Genomic DNA, 23,154 nt, shown 5'->3' with positions numbered 1-23,154 from the left:
AGTCCTTTGTAGTTTCTGAGTTCCTGAAGCAAATGAATGTGACTGTGTGTGTGTGGGGGGGGGGGGGGGGGGGGGATAAGGTGGTATGTTTACATGCCTGATGCAGTACTTAATGTGCAGTGCACGGTGTTGTGTTGAGGCTGAAACACTGCAGTCCTTTATTACAATGCATGGCATGCATGGTGAGCTTAACAGATTGAAGAGTGTGTGTGTGTGTGTGTGTGTGTGTGTGTGTGTGTGTGTGTGTGAGAGAGAGAGAGAGAGAGAGAGTGTTTGTTCTGCACTGGGGCTGTTAGATTAAAACCTTGTTCCTGTACTCTGCTTTGTGGTGCAGAGTACTGCTGCCATAGGGCACTTTGCAGACCAATTGATCTGTGTGTGTGTGTGTGTGTGTGTGTGTGTGTGTGTGTGTGTGTGTGTGTGTGTGTGTGAGTGTGTGTGTGTGTGTGTGTGAGTGTGTGTGTGTGTGTGTGTGTGTGTGTGTGTGTGTGAGTGTGTGTGTGAGTGTGTGTGTGTGTGTGTGTGTGAGAGAGACAGAGAGAGAGAGAGAGAGAGAGAGAGAAAGTGTGTGTGTGTGTGTGTGAGAGAGAGCGAGAGAAAGTGTGTGTGTATGAGTGTGTCTGTGTATGCATGAATAGTGTGTATTCTGTATAATAGTTCTGTCTTCTGACTTCTTCCAAATTTTACTTGATGATGCATTTAATGCAGTATATTTACATGGTATACATTAATTGTGTGTGTGTTGTGTGTGTGTGTGAGAGAGAGAGAGAGAGAGCGAGAGAGAGAGAGAGAGAGCGAGAGAGACAGAGAGAGAGCGAGAGAGAGAGAGAGAGAGAGAGAGGGAGAGAGAGAGAGAGAGAGAGAGAGAGAGAGAGAGTAAAGGGTTGAGTGGAGCTCTTGTCACCATCACTATTACTGCATGAAATAACTGTCACTCTGCATTAGCCAATCCTTGCTCTTGACTCTCCCTCGTTTTCCGTGTGTTAGAGAAAGAGAGAGAGAGAGAGAGAGAGAGAGAGAGAGAGAGAGAGAGAGAGAGAGAGAATGATCGGCCCGAAAATCTTTGAAGGTCATAGTTCACTGTACAGTAATATTGCAGTATTTGGGCTAACGCGCGCGAATTTACCTATTTGACAGTTTAGATAATAAGAGTAGGCTATTCTGTGAAAGCCACGTGCTAAACTGGCAACCCCGCATCGAGATTTTTACTTTAAAATAATTAGAGGTAGAATAATAATTAGAGGTAGAATAATTACTGCTTAACCTGCAGCCCAAACCGGAGCTCGTATGATGCCTTTTCCACATGAAAACTTACCACCACCCGGGTGCTGTTTTGTCGACTCGATCATTTCAGCAGCACAATTCTTAACGTCTTAAAGTCTAAGCAATAGAGGTTTTGCCCGCTCTTGCGAAGCCAGTTTTCAGACATCTGTCGCATTAAAGTCCATCCCCCCTTCTCTCTCTCTCTCTCTCTCTCTCTCTCTCTCTCTCTCTCTCTCTCTCTCTCTCTCTCTCTCTCTCTCTCTCTCTCTCGCTGCGGTACTCGAAGGTTCGCAAAGGCGAGATAACACCACCTTTCGTTAAGAAAGGACCGCTCGCCATCTCTTTCGGTTACATTGCCCTCTCTCGTGTCCCACTTCAAACAAATACCCGGTTCTTTGAAGAAACAGCACGCTCACGCCGAAAATCAAAACACCTACTCCACACGCGCACGCACAGTCATGCACACGGTTCATTCTGAAAAAAAGCCCCACGGAGTGAGTTGTGCAGCGTGCAAGTGCAACACCGCGAAGGAACACGAGGCAGTTACGCTTGCGAAAAGCACGTCTTCTAATCGTTTAAAGAGTCGAGATGCGACAAGTTTCTCTCTTTCTTTTAGGCAGGGAAATGAACAGACGAGCGGCGCGAGCGCTGCGGTGCGGGCGGGGTATACGCAGTCGCGTTGAGAAAACATTGGCTGCTCGCGCTGTGGACAAATTCGTGTCCAGTGACGTGAAGCCTTGTGCGCGCTGCAAATCTTCTCTACACCGTTCTGTCTTGTGGAAGACTGACACTCTAATCACACTTCTTTTAGCTCCGTTATAAAAGACGACCTGCCACAAATAAGCTCCCGTTGTTTCATTTGTTCGAGTTGTGCGCCGTTTTCAGAACATCCGTTCCGAGCCTCACTTCTTTCGCTCTGTCCTCTTCTCGAGAGTGCGACGTTCTTCGAAAAGGCAACCAACTAAGCGGGTAAGATCGCTGTATTAGCTACACTCACGTTTGTAAAGGGGGAATTGGGGTGGTCGAGATTTGCCATTTGGGCTGCTTTTGTCTTTTCTCGCGCGTCCATGTGGAATGCAGCGAACAGAATCAATCAACTGCAAACTGCAAGCTTGCAGGCTGTCATCACTCACTGTGTGCAATCTCATCAAACGAGTTAAAAGAATATTTGCAGACAATTGTGACTATGCAGGTCGACAACCTTGGTTACCTCGTCCTGCATCGGAGTGCATCTAAAACGCTTTGAAATGATCTTGTATTTTAAGTCGTACTGGCCAAATCCCGTGCGCTGACACGGCCACCACCAATGCACCCTCCGTAACTGGCGCGTGTTCGTCTTTTTCCTTATGCTGGCTGTGCTGGATTATTTAGCGAACTGCTCGCCGTGACTGCATCATATGATCTGCGCTGCTGAGCTCGGATGCGCTATAACGCGCCGAGCCGGTCGCGTAGTGCCAAAGCATCCATTTTCGGTCCTTGGGGCGCTCGGTGCACTCCGGTAGTCAGCCCCTAATGAATGCACTGCGGCTCGCGTCGGCGCAAAGCCTGCTCCGCTCGCTTGCTTTGAGCAGAAACCAGGTAGTACGCGCGGTACAGCCCGGGCGGGCGTGAGGATAGACGGCTCTGTGTATCAGGGTTCTCTGGCACAGGATGCAGGAACATGTCTGCTTGTCTAGGGCCCATCGTCCCCCACATTAAGGGACCCAAAGAGGGCGGAAGCACACTTACTGCCCACCTCACTGCGTCTCACAATATAGGCCAAACACGTCGGGCTCGCAAAAGAATGTTGTTTTAGACACACTGACGAACGGCGGTATGGGAGTACTGGTGAGGAACCAGTATTCGCCTCCAGTATAAAAGTTTTCATTTCATGGTGTGGCCGCGAAAAGCTTATCCATAGATGTGCGAACTGTAATAAGCAAGTCAAGCTGCCATATCATTGATTTAGTTTGAAAAAAATGTGAAGAAACTGAATTTCAGTTGAGGAAAATTAAAGAAAATAAAATAAAAAAATCGCTCCAGCACCTAGAGTGTTATATTAAGCACGGCGATGAGATCACCTCTCTTCTTTTAGGGTGATTGGGAGAAAAGTCTCCAGTAGTCAGTTCCTTCCTCAGCCTCCTGTAAGAAGAGGCAGCTCCTGATATGCGCAATAAATCTGTGGCTTCCGGTAATAGCAGAGAGTGTGGAGAAGGTGGACATGTGTGCGATGCGGTCGTGGTTTTCCGCCTTCTTCTTGTCCACAGTCCAGGGCGGCTGACGATATCCTCCTGAGTCTTCGTGGGTGTCCCTCCCTTGAGAGGAAGGCAACTCCACTGTAGCTCACACTGATGGAGCAACACGGTCGCCTTTTCCCGTCGTACGAGTGCCATTTATGGTCCTTGCACAGCAGCCAAGAGCTGCGAGCGGCTGCTGATGGTGTGTGGAAGTTCAGCCTCATCCTCAGCGCTGTGGGACTGACCAGATCTCTGTGTACTTTAAGTGGAACGTTCTCATCTGCTCACGGCATGTTTAAGACAGTGATAAATTGTTTGTGGGTTTTTGGGGGGACTTCTGAAAAGCTGCTTTAAAAACACGCTGATCAGGAATATATATCTTTTTAAAATGAGATAGACTGGTATCACAGCAGCATTGAAATAATTGTTGCCTTTGTTAGTACATCGCTGGCAATACATTGCAATCAATACATTGCAATCAATACATTAAAATCAATACATTACTTTCAGTACATTACATTCGATACATTACTTTCAGTACATTATTATCGTGAGGCCTACAGCTTGATGCCACATAATAAGCCAGTAAGGTACAGTTCCCTAAGATAAAAAAAAACAAACTGTGACTGCCATTTAAATGATCTATCTATCTATCTATCTATCTATCTATCTATCTATCTATCTATCTATCTATCTATCTATCTATCTATCTATCTATCTATCTATCTATCTATCTGTCTATCTGTCTGTCTGTCTGTCTGTCTGTCTGTCTGTCTGTCTGTCTGTCTGTCTGTCTGTCTGTCTGTCTGTCTGTCTCCACAGAGTTTTGCATTTACTTGCAAAAAGTCTGCAGTTTACAAATCACTGCTGTAGTGAGGCACCTTATTTCCTGTTTGCCAGAAGCACTCGTCCAAATTCTGACTTCCTCAGAACCTATTAAGCCTATATGAGCCATGACATTAAAGACATAGATCACACACGTGCACACGCAGCACGCACACACACACACACACACACACACACACACACACACACACACACACACACACACACACACATACATACACAGTTGATCTCTTCTGAGTTAGCCAAAGAACTGATAATTAATTTTTCCACACAGAGAAGGTCTCTATAGTGACTAAATTTGTCCCAGAATGAGGCTTCTCTGCCTTAAATTAAGAACGTGTGTGTGTGTGTGTGTGCGTGCGTGCGTGCGTGCGTGCGTGTGTGTGTGTATATGTGTGCGAAGATGAGCATATTCTCAATGTCAGTCAGTTTTCAAATCTCTGCCACACAGAGAATGAAACATGAGGTCTGTGTTCAAACAGGGATTTATGTGTGTTTGGAAAATGGCTTCCTAGCGCACATCTAGCTGGCTGTAAACCACCTCCAGCACGGGCAGTGGCCCACGGATGATGCTTTGACCTTATTTCACCACAACACATCAAACATACCTCATGGAGCTATGCCTCTAGATTAGCCATCTTCAAGGAAGTCAGATTTACAGTGATTGTTCCGCTTACTTCTCATGTGGCCAGAGCTTCGGTGCTGCTATCCAGATGTGGCTTCTTTCTGCTTTTTTATTTTTACCCAATAGTGGTGCTAACAAGTAATGCAAGTGTGTTGTCCCTGAGAAAAACTTATTCTGAATACAAACATGAGTAAGGGTTTGTACATTTAGTATAATTCTTCTGAATCTAATTTTTATGACTCCCTGAGTCTCTTATTATCTTCGTTAGGAAATGTATAATTTAAGATGGGCTTTCTGCTGGGATACAGTAGCAGCTTTAACCAAGCACTCTACTATATTCAATTTCAAAGTAAAAACAAGTTATCAGATGTTCTGGTGGAATGTAGGATGCTACTGAGACTACAGAAATAATCTAATTTAATGATTAGCCAATCATCTATGCTCATGCAATAAATCCAATAGTGCTCTATTCATTGTTTTATTAGTTAGCTTTTCTCCTGTACTTTACCTGATAAAACAGGTAAAGCAAGGTGTTGGTGACATCAAGATCATAAAAAAACATCAAGATTATCATCTAGTAAAACTCTGTGGATAAGAGCTTCTGCCAAATATTGTAAATGTACAATAATTTTTACAGTGCACATTCTACTTGATTCAGTAATTGTATCTCCTTCTGTTTTTCACAACAGTAATGAATGTGTGACATCTCATATCAAGGTCTCCATGTCTGCTGCTATTGTACCTAGAATGAATGGCTACCAGAACAGCTTAAAATGGCTATGTGATGATGGCAGTATATTTGGGCCTTTATTCTGCAACCTGACCCACGCCTGACGCTCATATCAGCAATGATAAGCTTAATCTGCAAGAGTTTGTTGTGATGCACGGTACTTTGCAAAGGTTTTAGGCAGGTGCGGGAAAATGCTGCAATAATGAAGTGAGAATGCTTTCCAAAATAGAAGCGTTAATAGTTTATTTTGGTCAGTTAACAAAATGCAAAGTGAATGAGCAAAAGAGAAATGTAAATCAAATCAATATTTGGTGATCAGCCTTTGCTTTTAAAACAGCATCAATGCTTCTAGGTACACTTGACCAAAGTCAGGGATTTGTAGGATTATAGTCAGGTGTATGAGTAATCAGTTATACCAAACAGGTGATAAAAATAATTATTTTCATATGTAGGTTGAAACACATTCATTGAGCGAAACAGAAACAGCTGTGTAGGAGGCTCAAGACTGGATGAGGAACAGCCAAACTCTGCTACAAACGATGAGGTTGTGGAAGGCAGTTTCATGTCACAGCGTCATACATCATGGCAAGACACAAGGTAGTTATACTGCATCAGCAAGGTTTCTCCCAGGCAAATATTTCAAAGCAGACTGGGGTTTAAAGATGTGACAGTACTGTAATTTGGTGGGGGTTTTATTTTGATAGTCTGATTTGTATTGAATAACAGTCTCATGTCGTTTCTTTTGGCGGAATTCATATTTTGATATTCATGTACAGTCTTTCTTATACAAACCTGCTTGTAACATTTCCCAGTATTTCGTTGTGCACGTATGGTCTTCAGGCTGTAATGTGATGTGATTATTGTAATGTATTGTTGTGGTTTCTGGTGGGAAAGAACCTGTAATGGTTCTTTCTGCTGTGAAACAGTCTGTTGAATATCCTATACACCTAGACTAAGGGTTTTCATATGTTGATCATGTGATCTGTATGTGATGCTTCGGTTAGATTAATATGTTAATGTTAATATATAATCTTTTGCAAAAGTATTCAAATCTTACCCATGACATTAAAATTAGCAAAATTACAAAATGAGGTGTACAGCCTTTTTTAAAAAGTACAATAAATTTCAGCATTTTTAAAAAAATTATTATTCAACAGATTTGCTTTAGCTCTCAAAGTTTTTTGGCAAATCTTTCCAACCAGCTGTTCCCAACGGCATTCCGGTGACGGCTAGCCTGAACCAGCTGAGAGCCTGTCCTTGGCTACACCACACTGGTGTGAAACAGACTTGTAACATTTATCCGTATTTTGCTACTCCCATGTGTCCTTCAGTCTTAACAAGTCCTCCAGTCCCTGCTGCCGAGAAGCTGGCGTGGTGTTGCCGCGCATCACTCCAAACTGCGTCAAACGTCACTCTTGGCGTAAAGTGAAAGCTTTCTATCTTCTTCTCCTCTGACCAAAGCTCTTTCCGCTCCTCTCTTAGTGGCAGGTTCTTCAGGCGCTTCTATCCTGACTGCAGGGGAGCTTTGCGCCGGTGATGTTTAAGTAACGTCTCCCTTCTTGCTACTCTGCAATAGAGGCTGACATTGTGCAGCGTTCTGGAAACTGCTGACTGATCCACATTTTCTCTTCGCTCAGCCAGTGACATCTGTAGGTTTGTCAAAGCTGTTGCTGGCTTCCCAGTGGCATTAGTTACCGGCTTCCTTCTGGCCCTCCAGGCCTTGTTTTGGCTGAAGCTTCTTCCTTCTCCCTTTCCGTGTGTGTGTGTGTGTATGTGTGTGTGTGTGTGTGTCTGTGGAAGAGTCAGAAATGGAAGTCTAGCTATTACAACCATGGACATTTATACTCCATAAGGGCAGCCTGCATTGTGCTTTAGGTAACTGCCAGATAAGTGGGCTGACAAAACAGAAGCATGTACAGCTAGTTTTACTCTAAAACGAGCAAATACCCAGAATGCTTAGTGAATCTTACCATGGCATAACCCCCGAATGGGCTATGGATCCAAGCATGTAAAACTAGTTTTACTCTAAAGATAGTGTTGTCTGAGCAAATACCCAGAATGCTTAGTGAATCTTACCATCGCATAACCCCCGAATGGGCTAAGGATCCAAGCATGTAAAACTAGTTTTACTCTAAAGATAGTGTTGTCAGAGTAAATACCCAGAATGCTTAGTGAATCTTACCATGGCATAACCCCTGAGTGGCCTTTGGATTCAGACACATTGGCACAGACGTGGACCCTTTTCTTAGATACTTGCACACTGGGGAACTGAGCATTGTTGCTCGCATGGTATTATTGCAGAAACAGATCAGATTGGCCACAGAATAAAATCCTTTGCCAGCATGCTGTGATGCAAGTCCTTTGTGTTCAGCTAAGGCTGAGTGAGCGATATACTGTCATTACCATGCTAATATTCCCACACGCCATGCGTGGCATTGGCCACAACAGGGAACTTCAAAGGGGGAAAGTGTGGTACTCAGTCCGTTCAGAATATTTATATCTACAGGAGTATGCAGCCATTATGTGCAGTTAGTAAAATGTAAGAAAGAAGCTCCATGAATGAATTCAATCTACTGTTCATTTTCCAGACATAACCGACCAGTATGTCTGCATGGCTTAGTATTGCTGAGGTTTAACATTAAACACAGTGAAAGCATCATTGGCAGAAACAGGCCCAGCAGAAATACATTGAAAAAGTTCCAGAATATGTCATTAAATGCATATGTTTTTTAGTGGAAATTCCCTTTATCCCGAAAAACACTATTATTAATACACTACTATAAGTACAGTATTATTAATACACTATTATTAGTGCACTATAATTAATAGTTTATTATTAACATTCTCTATTATTAATACACTGTACTGAACTGTGAGTGCACAGAGGACACTCATTTACTTGCACTCATTTGCTTTTTTTTAGAGCAGCCTGGATAAAGGAGTCCAGGTACTTGTGCAGTGCTCAAAGTGCGTTTGTGTGTACGTGCGTGCATGCGTGTGAGTGCAGGTGCACGTGTGAGTGCGTTCGTGCTCGTGAGTGCATGTGCACGTGTGCATGTGCACGTGTGTGTTTGCGTCAAGGCGATATTATTCCAAAATGCACTTGATCAGTGGGATTGTGGAGACATTTTCTTTTCCAGTCAAATTTAGCAGAGGTAATGCTGTAGGTGTTTACTGCCTCAGCAGGGAGACGAATGCAGTCCTGCCTCAGCAGGGAGACGAATGCAGTCCTAAATAGAGTAAAGGGTACAAGTAGTAATAATATTACACACGTGACTTCATAGTAATGAGCGGTTTACAGCCAACTGTCCTACAGCAACTATTCATCACTGCTGAATTCATTGCTTTTTATGCCTGTTCTCTGAGCCGAGTATGTTACTAGTTAGCCTGTTACTGGTACAAAATGGTTTACTATAATAAGCAATGACTTACAGAGCTGTAAAAGGGAGCTTGGTGGTTGTAGACAATAAAGAGCTAGCGGTTAATGGGCCAGTTCAGCTCTGGGGTTGGTTTCAGAATAAAGCTAATGATTTTCTCTTCTGTAAATGAACAACTGTATCCTCATTCTGCAGGAACTCATTTAATGCTGAAAATTGTATTGGGTGTCACTAAGGTCTCAGTCATTCTGGTAATGAATGCTGGTGCATTATAGATGGCCACCAATCCAGGTTAGGATTACGTAAGTGACACAGATGAAGCCTGTGAATTTCGCCAGTGGAGGGCAGGAAGAGGTGGTGCGCATAGGCGGAGCAGATCCAAGTGACAGTGGCACGGCTAAACATCCGAAACCGAGGGGCTCGGCTCCGTCACGGCGCCTCAGGCGGATGTGAGGCGTCCGCACACCTTGTGACCCCCCCCCGGGCCATCATGTGGGCCTGAGCGACCAGGGGGGTGAGGGAGGGACGGAGGGACAGGGTTTTGGACGGGGTAGTGACCAGGGCAGTCGTGGAGGGAGGGGGAGTGCTGATGAAGGTGACTGCATGGAAAACAGTGCAGCAGAACGCAGGTGTTGGTCTCAGGTCCTTTATTACTGCTGTCAGCTCTCTGCCCCGCTCCACGGCTCTCTAACACACACACACACTAACACACACACACACACTAACACACACACATACTAACACACACACACATACACACACACACTAACACACACACACTAACACACACACACTAACACACACACACACTAACACACACATACACACACATACACACACACACTAACACACACACACTAACACACACTAACACACACACACACTAACACACACACACACTAACACACACTAACACACACACACACTAACACACACACACACTAACACACACACATACTAACACACACACATACACACACACTAACACACACACACACACTAACACACACACACATACACACACACTAACACACACACACACTAACACATACACACACTAACACACACACACACTAACACACACATACACACACATACACACACACACTAACACACACACACACTAACACACACACACTAACACACACAAACATACACACACACTAACACACACACACACTAACACACACACACACTAACACACAAACACTAACACACACACACACATACACACACACACACACACACTAACACACACATACACTAACACACACATACACTAACACAAACACACACACACACTAACACACACACACTAACACACACACACACTAACACACACTAACACACACATACACACACACACACACACTAACACACACACACGCGCACACACACACATACACACACACACACACACACACACACGTACACACACACACATACACACACACACACACACACACACACACACACATACACGTACACAGGCCCGCTGCCTCAGCCTATTAGCAGCGCAAGACAAGCCTTCCCCTAAATTCATCTAGACATTGCATTACTTAGTGTGATTTCACGGGCTTGTACACCCGACTCTTCAGTGTGTCATGGCTGTGCTGACCTTAGAATGCCTTTTAGCAGTCTTTGTCCACCATTAGTATGGGGTTTCTACTTTGTGTATGCTCGTCTGTTAAAAAATGTGTCAAGTTTAAAAAAAAGGAAAAATATTTAAATATTCAGAACTATCCATCATGTTATTGCAAAATAATAACACTGGTACATTAGCCTGGATATTGACAATTACAGTTACATGGCAGTTATATGAAAATATGTAAATACATTTCAATTAAAAATACTGAAGGACAGTGACATGATTTACACAAAAGCAAACAACAATCCAATACCAACCTCTCAAGCTGACTCCATACGGCACTGCACTCTCTCTCTGTCTGTCTGCCTGTCTCTCTCTCTCTCTCTCTCTCTCTCTCTCTCTCTCTCTGCCTGTATCTCTCTCTCTCTCTCTCTCTCTGACTCTCACTCTCTTTCTGTGTCTCTGTCTCTCTCTCTCTGCCTGTATCTCTCTCTCTCTCTGACTCTCACTCTCTTTCTGTGTCTGTCTGTCTCTCTCTCTCTCTCTCTGCCTGTATCTCTCTCTCTCTGACTCTCACTCTCTTTCTGTGTCTCTGTCTCTCTCTCTCTCTCTCTGACTCTCACTCTCTTTCTGTGTCTGTCTGTCTCTCTCTCTCTGCCTGTATCTCTCTCTCTCTCTGACTCTCACTCTCTTTCTGTGTCTGTCTGTCTCTCTCTCTCTCTCTCTCTCTCTCTCATTCTATCTATTGCACTCTCGTGAGGCATATCTAGTAGAGGTCATAATGGGAATCTCTTTGTCATGATCAAAGCACAGGCTTGTGTGCTGATGATTTTGATTCACGAGTCACAGCAGTTGGACGTGTTGCCCATAATTATGACTGCGGTTCTCTCAATTACAACATCATTTGTTTAAACTGACTCATAATTGCCCACAATTCTGACAAGTTACTCATTGTGCATCTTTTTAGCGCTTTAGATATACGGCGTGAGTAATTACAGCGGACAAATCGGCTGGTTGGTGTCATTTTTCCTCCGTCACATGGACTCAAAGCTCCGGCGGCAGTGTCTTAGTGGAGGAAATGTGTTCCAGTGTAAGCACCAGTGGGTCTACCTACGCATATCCTCACAGCTCTCCTGGTGTGAATATAAATAAACATAAATAAATATGTGGGGTTAGTGTTTTGCCATCACTCAAACGCATGTGCAGCTGTCTCTATGAGTGTTCTGACTTGAATGTTATGTCCACGCATATGTGTGTGCGTGGCTATTAGGGTTTGTCAGGGAGGCTAGTGCGTTGTATTATAAACCCGGGCATAGTTGGCACACGTGCACACACATGCGCACACGCGGACGATGACGAGAAAATTCATGTTACTAGAGAGAGGGAGGGAAGGAATGATACGTTCAGTGTTTAATTTTTCCCATTTTATGAATGATTGATTCATGATTCCTGCATCTTCCAGGCTTTGTGTTTCTTTTGAATGTCATGCAAAGAAGTGTGGTAGATGAAGGCAAACCAGGCAACATCTGAAACGTCTCCTTGGTGATTTCTCCTGAATGGCAGTGTGTGTGTGTGCGTGTGATAAGTGATGCATCATTATGGGATGTGCTGTGGGAGAGATAGCCGCTGTAAGGCATACAGACAGGAGTCTGAGGTGGGCATCACACCCAATCACCCTGGCCAGAATCAGTCAATCGCCCACTACAGGGCGGTTGTAGCACAGACGGAGCCAGGAATTGATGGACAGGAAGGGGGCGTGGCTTCTGACCTCCACAGGACCTCCCGCGGGCTGCTCTGATCTGCTCCATATTGAGGTGGCATTATTTGTAGATGTCAGCCTTGTGGCCAGCTGGGGTTGAGACTGCAGTGTGTGTGAAGCTTGATGTGTGTGTGTGTAGCTCTAGAGGAGCAGACAGGTGCACTGGCCAGACACATTTGCCCAATCTCTTTGTCCTGTGCTGTTCACTTATCTCGCCCCACTCGTCTCCATCTGGAGAGCTGGGAGACACAGGTGCACAGGATTGCTTTCCCGGTGGATTTCTGCCTTGTTTGGTAGAGCTCAGGTCTGGGGATGTAATGCTGAGTGAGTGTTTCTGGCTTCTCGCAAAAATCTTGGAAAGATTCCTACCTTTTGCTTCCCGCTTCTCAAGCTGGCCCACAGGCTGTTCAGTCAGGGAGGCGTGGTCACCGGGCACCGCACGGGACTCGCTCCAGTCGTCCGGATCGGCCCAGCGAGTGGCTCGGTCCGCAGTCGGAGGGAGCCACGCTCCCCGTGGTGAACCGCAGTTGGCCAGCCGCTCTGGGTGAGCCACGTCCAGAGGAATCGTCTGAGCCGTGTGTTTAAGTGTGTGTTCCCCCAGTTTCTAATGGGGTTTTGGTACGGTGATTCCGCACTGCTGAGCCACGGGAAGAAGACAAGCTCAGAAAAACGGACTTCCCTGCCGTGTGTTCACCCTCAAGTTCAAGTTCAAAGTTCAATTTCAAAGAGGTTTTATTGTCATTTCAGCTATATACAAGTACACAACAAAAACGAGACAATGTTCCTCCAGGACCATGGTGCAACATAAAAACAACAGTGCAACAGACAACATGCTACACAAGTGCAAACAGTCCAATATAGTGCAGGGACGCAGGGAGCCATTTGTCCTGCATGGACCTCAGAAGGAATGTTGTGTTTCTTTGGACGGCCAGAGGATTGTTTGGTCAGCTCGATGGTCATCATCATCATCGTCATCATCATCATCATCACCATTCTAGGTGCTGCTGTTTCTGTGGTCAGTCTGTTGCTTCTTGCAACCATTTGTAAGACCTAGTGAAAAGAATCTGGAGTGATAATAAATCATAATAGTGATTTTAAATCAAACAGACAGACTCTTTCCCGACCCTTCTCCAAGGCCCCTCATGACTCTGAGAGGGTTCTACATGCTTTTGTCTCCTCCTGCTTCGGTTTCCTTGTGTCTGTATTAATAAGGTCTCCCTCTGATGTTTCCAGCTTTTAACAGGACCACACAGGCAGGAGTTTCCCCCAAACCCGCCTCCCTCCACTGGACCCAGATGGCTTTTACGGTTCATTTTTACACTTTCTTTGTTCGCCTACAAATCTCTAAACGGGCTCTTTCCAAATGACCTCTCTGACCTATTACGACTGCACGTTCTGCTGAGGCATGTTCCACTCAGATCACCTTCTGGTCGTCCCAGAATCAGTGATGCACAGGGGAGATTTGCGGTTATAGCCCCTAAACTCTGGAATGAGCTGTCTTTGGTGCACTTTGGCTGCATTACCTGTTCTTAGATGCAAAGCACCTCTTGGAACTGGATTGTAACTCACACACAGTTAGCAAGCAGTAAATTCTGAACTAGGCTGGGAATAATGGGACTCCTAGGACTACTGGGAAAAAATACGACAAGGGTACTGTGTTACAGTGGTGCTTAACATCAGTGACACTGTGTTCTTGGTAAATCTTGCCTTAAAACTCAGTATGAGAGTTCTTTTTCTTTCGCGTTACTGCCTTTGTAAAAAAAAAATTTGTGTTTTCTTTTTGTCTTTATTGTTGGTCCATTGTCATTAATTAAACAGGTCTGTGCATTGTCATTGTTCTGATTATAGTTTTTGCTAATTTGACTTTACAGCACTTTAACCAACTGCTGCTGTTTTTAAATGTGATTTATAAATACAGAAGTGAAATCAACACACTTTAAGTCATCCTCATCTATGAGATGTTTCTCCTGTTGAGATGTGTCACGACCCAGAACTCAAACCAAGGGCCAACGGGAGGTAAACGTGAACACTGACCACTGGGCCAACGAGTCAGCATCTGGCCGGCCCCCTGGGCCAGCAGACACGGCACCCATTTAACCCTAATAAGTGACAGTCCCCATCACAAGTAGCTTTACTGTAATGTTTGTCTAGAGCAGTTGAATAACAGCACATGTTTGTTTTGATTGCATTTTTAATTAAATGTGACCAACATCTTGCAATTTAATCTGCATTGAGATCGGTATTGTGCATTCAATTACTGAAATAAGGCAGAATCTTTTTTTGGTGCAAGAATATCAGTGTGTGTGACTGGCAGGAAGACTTCAAACAACTCCATGTATAGGTTTACTGTATATGCTGTTTTTAGTACAGGGACGTTTTGTACGTGCTGTTACAAATCCACATCTTTGGCGCGGAAGCTTATAATGCAGGCAGGGTCCAGCCTATGTTGATGGTGGTGCCATATTGCATTATGAATTATTAACAGCCAATAACCAAGTTGCATTATGCCTATGTTTGGTAAATCATGTGCACTGTGTGACTGTTGGTTGTGCGCATGTGTGTGTGTATGTGCGCGTGTGTGTGTGTGTGTGTGTGTGTGTGTGTGTGTGTGTGTGTGTATATGTGTGTGTGTGTGTGTGTATATGTGTGTGTGTGTGTGTGTGTGTGTGTGTGTGTGTGTGTGTGTGTGTGTGTGGCTTTCTAGTACTCATAGACTTCTGATCCTCCCTTTCATGCTCAGAATAAAATAGTTCATATTGTGTTAATTGTGTCCTCATGTGTCTCACTGTAATGCTCTCAAGTGGAAAAGAGAAAGATGTGCTGCAGTTGGTTCTCTCTCTCTCTCTCTCTCTCTCTCTCTCTCTCTCTCTCTCTCTCTCTCTATGCTGACAAAGCTTATAGGTTCCAGAGTGTTGCCATGGTAACAGGAGAGACCTCCCTATGCCCCCCTTCCCCTGAGCTCCATTCAGACTTCTTTTCAAACTTTAAAACACTGAAAACATTTTCTTAGACTTTCAAACAGGTGAAAACAGGATTTAAGGTCTCTCTCTCTCTCTCTCTTTCTCATTCTCTCTCTCTCTCTCTCTCTCTCTCTCTCTGCACCTTTCCTCATTGTTAGACTGTGAGCTATGACCAACGCTTTGAACAAATAAAGACATTTATACAACAAGGGGACACCAACCATATCATCATTCTTGAGCGCAGTTGAACAGAGAGAAGAGAGAGTGAAGCAGAGGGAGTGAGTGTGTGCAGGGAGGGCGTGAGGGCGAGGATAGTCCATGGATGCTGCGCGGATTGAGGGGACAGCGCATTCTCATCTGACCAGGAAAAGAAAGATTTCAAAATTGAGTCGAAGGACAGAAACTCGCCATCAGGTAATCCGTTAAGATTTTTAAATGTATTTACTTTCTATAATGTTTATTTGGGAAGATAAGGGCTTAGTGTATGCCTCCTACCAGACAGGGGGAGTGTTTATGCACTATCACACAGGGTCATGCGTCAGCTAAACACACCAGGAGGGGAACACAAACTGCCCAGTTCAGCCCAATACACACAGACACCCACCATCAGCTAGCACATGTGACCCACAGACACCCACAGTTGGCTAGCACACGTGACCCACAGAGACCCACTGTTAGCTAGCACACATGACCCACAGAGACACATCATTGGCTAGCAAACGTGACCCACAGAGACACATCGTTGGCTAGCAAACGTGACCCACAGAGACACATCATTGGCTAGCAAACGTGACCCACAGAGAAACACCGTTGGCTAGCATCACTATAACTGGAAGACAGGCAGGAACCCAGCGTGTATTGTGTCAGATTCCCAGTCCAAAGGCTGTGGCATCATTGGGTTTCAGACGCATTTATGTCTTTATTTCGTGTCTCAGGTCACATCACGTGAGAACGGTTCTTTGTTTCTGCCCCTCTTTTTGTCATTTCCTCCACCTCTCATCATGCTCTAACACCCCCCCCCCCCCCCAGGCATGGTGTGTGAGAAGGGGATCCAGATCCTTCTCACCATCGTGGGGGCGTTCGCCTCCTTCGGCCTGATGACGGTGGCGATCGGCACGGACTACTGGCTCTACTCGCGGGCAGTCATCTGCAACAGCACGGCCAATGTCACCCAGGACGATCCCCACAACAAGGACAAGAAGGACCCCGGAGCCCTCACCCACTCCGGCCTCTGGAGGATCTGCTGCCTGGAGGGTCAGCGGCTTTCTGGGATATGTAGTTCCAGTGTAGGAGCATTCAGCACTTATGCTGAATTAGATGGAAATTTGTGGCAGCCGATATTTCCAAAGTAACAAAGAAGAGGTGCATTTTTTGCAATTGTTTGACTTTAGTTTGACAGATGAGTGATAAATTTGAGGAAACATTATATAAGACAGATATATGACACCATTTTACTCATTCCCATGAAGTTTTCCTGCAATTCCCATTTAGTCTGTACCATAGATGATGAGCTGGAAGACTGTATGAAAGCCAAATGCTGTTCTTTTCCATTTATTCTGTTTATGTGGAGGCCCAGTTCCAAAGGGGTGGCAGTCAATGATGGATTGGTAGCATTTTAGAACCTCATGTTCACACTCATGTCACTCCCATTCACACCCACGTCAGTTTGTTCACACTCATCTCACTCTCACTCACACCCCTCAGTGTGTACCCAGCCATTGGGCCCTGCAAATTTAGCTTCAAGGCTAAGCTCCCCGAAAACAACACATCCGATTAAAGAACAGCTAAGCCTCTACATCACCCTTTCAGTGCTAACCCCCCTTCCATTGCTATCCAACCCCCCCCCCCGGTAACTGTGGTACTGCACGGTTGGCACGGTTTAGAGGTCAAGTAAGCTTCACAGTCCCCAAGGGTTTTCAGCCAAGATGGATGCTAAGTAGCTCTGTATCCTGAGAGTAAGTGAAGAAAGAAAGGAATCCATTTTGGCTCTGCATGATGGATGTCAGACCTTCCACTTGGAGTCTTGGTCACCTGTAGACGGAGAAGGTGAAGGAGTGGCATCAATGTGTGATCTTTGCAATTCCAGGGCTGCGTAATGGTAATGTCCCTTTCTGCTCGCCTTAATGATGTAAGGCTGGATTCTGACGCCACTCCCTCAGAAGCGAGGTCGGGGTCACAAGGTCAAGCGCCGACTCCTTGTGTCTCCCAACTTTCTTTTCTTTTCTTTCTCATACAGACTAATCTGTATGAGGAGACGTTAAAAAGAGAGGACATGACAGTGAGGATGGAAAGCGAGCCTGTCCCTCCTTTCACCTCCGTTCCCATCACACTCTCACGCCAACCATCACCACCAGCTATGCCGCCATCATGGTGCCTCCTGATGTCATCATAATGCGCCATTTTGTCTGTCAGCACTAAGCCCCAAGCACTGGAGTGGGTAGCTATCCGACTGCCTGCATGGCTCTGGGTCTTTCTGTGTTCCGTATTTAAGCGTTTAAGTTCTTGTGCTGTATGCAGTTTGCATTTAAGTATTTATACATTTATTATCAAATGGTTTTGCGTTATACACTCTTTACATCTTGTGTTTGTGTTGGACTCAGGAATGCAGAATAACACCATGACAGCTGCATTATTGCTGCATTCTTCGATCACACAGGCTATCGATAGATTATTTGATGCCGAACTCCCACGTGTATTACCTTGCTTCGTTCAGTTGATATTGCTTTCATACACAGCCATCATAATTTCAGTTGTATGTGTGTGTGTGTGTGTGTGTGTGTGTGTGTTTGTTTATGTGTGTGCGTGTGTTCGTGAACGTCCTGTTCCTGTTTCTCACGGATGCTCACTGATGCAGGTTGCCCTGACCACTTGACCTGGTGTGTGTGCTCCTCTCTGTTTCGACCTCCTCACCCTGATCTCCTCTGCCCGTCCCTGCAGGGGTAAAGCGAGGCGTGTGCTCACAGATCAACCACTTCCCCGAGGACGCCGATTTTGACCACGATGGAGCGGAGTACGTTTTACGTAAGAGACCCACGTTCATGTGCCATCTCTCGGCACTGCAGGCCCATGACGGGGGGGGGGGGGGGGGGGGGGGTCAGGGTTGGAGTGAGGGATGGGGGGGGTAGTTTTTTGTGCATTTCTGCCCTCGTTTCTCTGCATCTGTTTTAAAGAGCAGCAGTCTCCTTTTTGTTCAGCATGAGGGGCTTTGAGTGGGGATGAATGCTATCACCCGAAAAGCATCAGGGATGCACTGTGCCACTGTCAGCTGCAGCTGTAGTTCGTGTTTTTGCATCTGCGTGCACACACACACACACACACACACACAGACACACAGACACACACACACACACACAGACACACACACACACATACACACACACACACACACACACATGCGTGTGCACAAACATACATACACACACACACATATGTGTGCACAAACACACACACACATTCTGGGTGGCATTTGGTTGGTATTTCATTGGCATTTTCCTTCGCTGTCCCAGCTAAGCCTGTCCCAGATGGGCTCTTGGACTCTTAGGAAAAGAAGCTTCTTTCCTGTTTTTGTTTTTGTTTATTTACACTTTTTTATTCACACACACTCACACACATTGCAGAGACATGATTTAATTACCCAGATGGGGCGGATTAAATAATGTTTGGCATATTTGCATAAGACAGGGACCCACGTTGGGTGTGACCTGGACTGGACCCCGCCCCCCCCGCTACGTTAAACCTCTAACTGCTCTAATTCTATCTCTGCCCCACACCAACCACCCCCTCTCTCCACGCCCGCCTTTAGGAGTGGTTAGGGCCTCCAACATCTTCCCCATCCTCAGTGCCATCTTGCTGCTGATGGGCGGGGTTTGCATTGCCGCCAGTCGCTTCTACAAGAGCAAGCGGAACATCATTCTGGGGGCCGGGATCCTGTTTGTGGCGGCAGGTGCGCACTTCACCTCCTCACTGGTTTTATTTGATATGTCCTACAGATGTGCAGACGGGCCAGTGTTTGTAGCTGTATCTGTATTTGTTTGAGGCAGCAAAATTATTTATATTCAAATAAAAGTGTGTTCATGTTGTAAAATAGTTTAGGGGTTGGGGCAGTAAATGGACAAAAAAAATACTACTAACTATGGAGGTAACAATGACTAGCTAGCAAAAATTAGCCTAATAGGCTACGCAAATAACTTAGTCCTTGTCATGTGAAGACAGAGTTTCCAATTGGTTACTTATTCACCGTTCCCTATTCAGCGAAGATGGTTCCTTATTCCTAAAAGGAGTGTTCACCTTGCATATTTGCTGCACACTTTATGTTTTACACATGGAAATAAAGATGTGATCATAAATTTGGTAAAAATTGATTCTGTTTCTCATCATGATATTGTGAATATAAATATGAGATTAAAATCAAATTAAATTGTTTATTATTTCAGTTCATTCCAAGGGTATAATGTCAGTTCAATATGTTTTAGGCTCCATTTCTGCTGTAAATAATTCCTGCATTTAACCTGGCTCTTGGTGATTTTATACATCAGAACTAACTGAGAACATGATACATTCAGTGATATACACAAAATTTATCAGAAGAAAAATACCAGCTCAGGTTTGAGAGTTTAAATAACCACAGGCCAGACATTCGGTCATTTTTCAACAGAAAACAAGTTTCTTTGCGTGAGGAGAATCTGACTTTAGTCAGGCTCATGGTGATATCACACATCACAACGAGCAACATTGCATGTGGCACAGATGAACACAAAGGGAAAATTTCTGAGGCATGCGGAAAGCCTAATTCCCTGTAAGACAAACTGGCCCAAGATCATTTATACCTCAGATCTAACTAGAAACATGCCACAATGAGCACTGGTGCACACTGGGAAATGAAATCAAACGGGGAGATTTGGAAACACACTGATGGCCTTATTCATGTTGGCCCAGACAAATAAGAAAGCCATCATCCAGAACTGGTCATCCAGAAAAGATTTGAATGTTTTTTACATCCGCAATATCAGGATGAGAAAGAGAACCCATTCTTACCAAAATTATGATCACACCTTCGGTTAGTGCAGTCTCTTGTGATCTCAAAGCTAGACTACTGCAACTCACTACGTGCTGGTCTTCCTCTAAGAGCCATCACACCTCTCCAACTTGTCCAGAATGCAGCAGCATGACTGGTCTTCCATCTTCCGAAGTTCACACAAGTTACTCCACTACTGCGCTCCCTTCATTGGCTTCCAGTAACTGTACGCATCAGATTTAAAACCTTGGTGCTTGCGCTACAAAAACAAAAATGGACCAGCCCCTTCATACATGAGGTCATTGGTCAAGGACGGCTCAGCTTGAAATGCCATGCTTCAAGTCTCATGGAAGACAAGCATGGAGACTCTGTCCTGGCTCCCAGATGGTGGAATGAGCTTCCACTTGCTGTCCGGACAGCAGAGTCCCTTGCAGTCTTCAAACACAGACTGAAGATCCATCTATGCATGAAATATGTAAATGACAACTCACCCTGCTCCTATATTGACTGATTAAATTAATACTTATTGTAGGGTATTGTTTATTACACTGATGTCTAACAAACTCTAGTACTTGTTTATTGCACTTAGCATTGTTTAAGAGACCTTATGTGTTTTGTACTGCTAGGCAAGAGCAGTGATCCCTGTAATTCTACAGTATTCTAGATCATTTGTATATCGGACTCTAACCTACTGTACTGTACAAGCATGTATCCTATTAGGAAATAACTTTTGTAAGTCGCTCTGCATAAGAGCGACTGCTAATTGCCGTAAACGTAAATGTGAATGTAGTTTCTGTGACCATGTGAGCTGCAAATATGCGACATGAACACTCCCTTTATAGTCAACGTCCTTGTCAAGTGTAGTAGCAATTAGGTGCACTTTTACACTGCCTCCAATGTACAGAGCTCACAGGCAAACGCTAACCTAATCATCTCCTAGTCAAACAAGCGTCTGTATCTTCTAAGTTGAAATAGTGAGCCAGCAGCTGTGAGAATAGCTGTGGTTAACGCTCTGCGTCCCTGACGCACACTATGACTGAGCGGTGAGTGCAGCGTGGACGTGAACCAGCTGGCTTGTAACTACACTGCCAGAGCTGATATCGTTCCTGTCAAACAAACTCCGCTTGCAGGTCCGAATGGAAAGCAAAAGAAAAGTAACGTTATATTAAACTATCTCACAATAACGAGGGACACTAGCTGGGTTATTCGACACGCTTTTTAAAATGTGCGTTAAAGTTTGTGCATTGCGCAACACGGCATTCGGCTCCACCCCTAACGTGTGCACGAGTTCTGTCCCTGCATCCGCTCCGAAAACGCAGCGCTTGTGACGTGGCTGCCACTCCCGTCTCTTTGTGTAATAAGCTTTTGTCATCGCTGGCGTAGAGGCTCATCAAAGAGAGTGGCCCTAGCACAGAATTGAACAGCATTCTTTAAATCCTCTGACATTAAGGGAGGGTGGGGTCTGGGCCTCACGCGAGTATAGAGTGTGTTTCTGAAAAGCCCCACCGAGCTCGTGTGTGTTCTCGCCAACCCGCAGGCCTGAGCAACATCATCGGTGTGATCGTGTACATCTCCGCGGCGCTGGGCGACATCTCACCGAAGAAGGACGAAGACAAGAAGTGGCAGTACTCGTACGGCTGGTCCTTCTACTTCGGTGGCCTGTCGTTCATCCTGGCCGAGATGGTGGGCGTGCTCGCTGTCAACATCTACATCGAGAAGAACAAGGAGCTCCGGTGCCGCTCGCGCACTGACATCTTCAAGAGCACCACGCACGCCATGCTGAGGTTGCCTAGCTACCGCTTCCGTCGCCGCTCGCGCTCCAGCTCGCGCTCCACCGACCCCTCCCGCTCGCGGGACCCCTCCCCCGTGGGCGGGCCACCAGGGGCCAAGGCCTTCGGACTGCCTCCGTCAGCCCTCCTGTCACAGGGCCCCATGTCGGTGTCGACGCTGCCCAACCCACACTCGCGCTCGCACTCGGCCCTGCCGGGCGGCGACATCTCCCTTTACGCCCTCTCGCGAGACCCCAAGCTCGGGGCTCTGGGTGGCCTGGGGGCACCTCCGCTCTACGGCACGGTGGACCGCGCCACGCTTTACCAGCTCCACAACTGCTTCACCAAGGAAGGGGGAGGGGGAGCAGGTGGGGCTGTGGTGATGAGCGGCACGCTGCCCCCGCTCAAGGCTCACAACCCAGGGGCGGGGAACTCGTCGGGCGGAGGCGCGGTGCTCGGCAACTCCGTGGCCCCACCTCTTCAGCCTCCACCCTTCTCCTCCTCAACGGTGGAGAGGGAGCGGGGCATGAGCACGCTAGACCGGCTGGGAAAGGCCGAGAGCAACTCCAACACGCTGAACAGGAAGACCACGCCGGTGTAGTGCGGCCACGCCAAGCAGAGAGCCTTCGGCCGAAGGAAGACGACGGTTCTGGAAAGGACGGACAGCAGGAAGTGGAGGAAGAAAGAGGAGGAAGAAATGATCTTATCCTTTTCTTCCTGTATTAGAAGATGCTTTCACGTTATGATAAATACAATTCAAAGATTGTACTAGTGATGAACAGCTCATAATAAAAACAACAACAACATTCTTCCATTTTTCTTTTCATACTGATGTTTTATAGCCTTTCTATTTAACTTAATTAAACAATAATCATTGGATACTGTGAAGTTTACCTTTTTTATTTGGCTTTAAATGAAGGAGAGAGGTTGTTGTTGTCTTTATGATAAAGCGGAATAACTGCTCACGATGTTGGAAACGATTCTAGTTTTAAACTTTTGATTTGGAT

General features: G+C 45.6%; 1 protein-coding gene across 2 annotated transcripts; it reads left to right on the top strand.

The window, feature by feature from the left end:
* The first annotated feature begins 1,926 nt into the window (after nt 1-1,926).
* cacng8b (calcium channel, voltage-dependent, gamma subunit 8b) lies at nt 1,927-22,957 on the top strand. Of its 2 annotated transcripts, XM_026999152.2 has the most exons (6): nt 1,927-2,232; nt 15,523-15,778; nt 16,394-16,618; nt 18,302-18,385; nt 19,167-19,307; nt 21,916-22,957. In XM_026999152.2, exons 3-6 carry the CDS (start codon nt 16,396-16,398, stop codon nt 22,746-22,748), a joined length of 1,281 nt encoding a protein of 426 aa, XP_026854953.2. In that variant the 5' UTR covers nt 1,927-2,232; nt 15,523-15,778; nt 16,394-16,395; the 3' UTR covers nt 22,749-22,957. The 2 variants fall into 2 exon arrangements, with proteins under 2 accessions (XP_026854953.2, XP_035387012.1); XM_035531119.1 differs by lacking the exon at nt 19,167-19,307.
* The last annotated feature ends 197 nt before the right edge of the window (nt 22,958-23,154 follow it).

Source organism: Electrophorus electricus, chromosome 10 (genome assembly GCF_013358815.1).
Source record: "Electrophorus electricus isolate fEleEle1 chromosome 10, fEleEle1.pri, whole genome shotgun sequence".
NCBI classification, from domain to species: domain Eukaryota; kingdom Metazoa; phylum Chordata; class Actinopteri; order Gymnotiformes; family Gymnotidae; genus Electrophorus; species Electrophorus electricus.
Note: the sequence above shows the minus strand (reverse complement) of the source record. Positions and strands in the feature narration are given on the sequence as shown.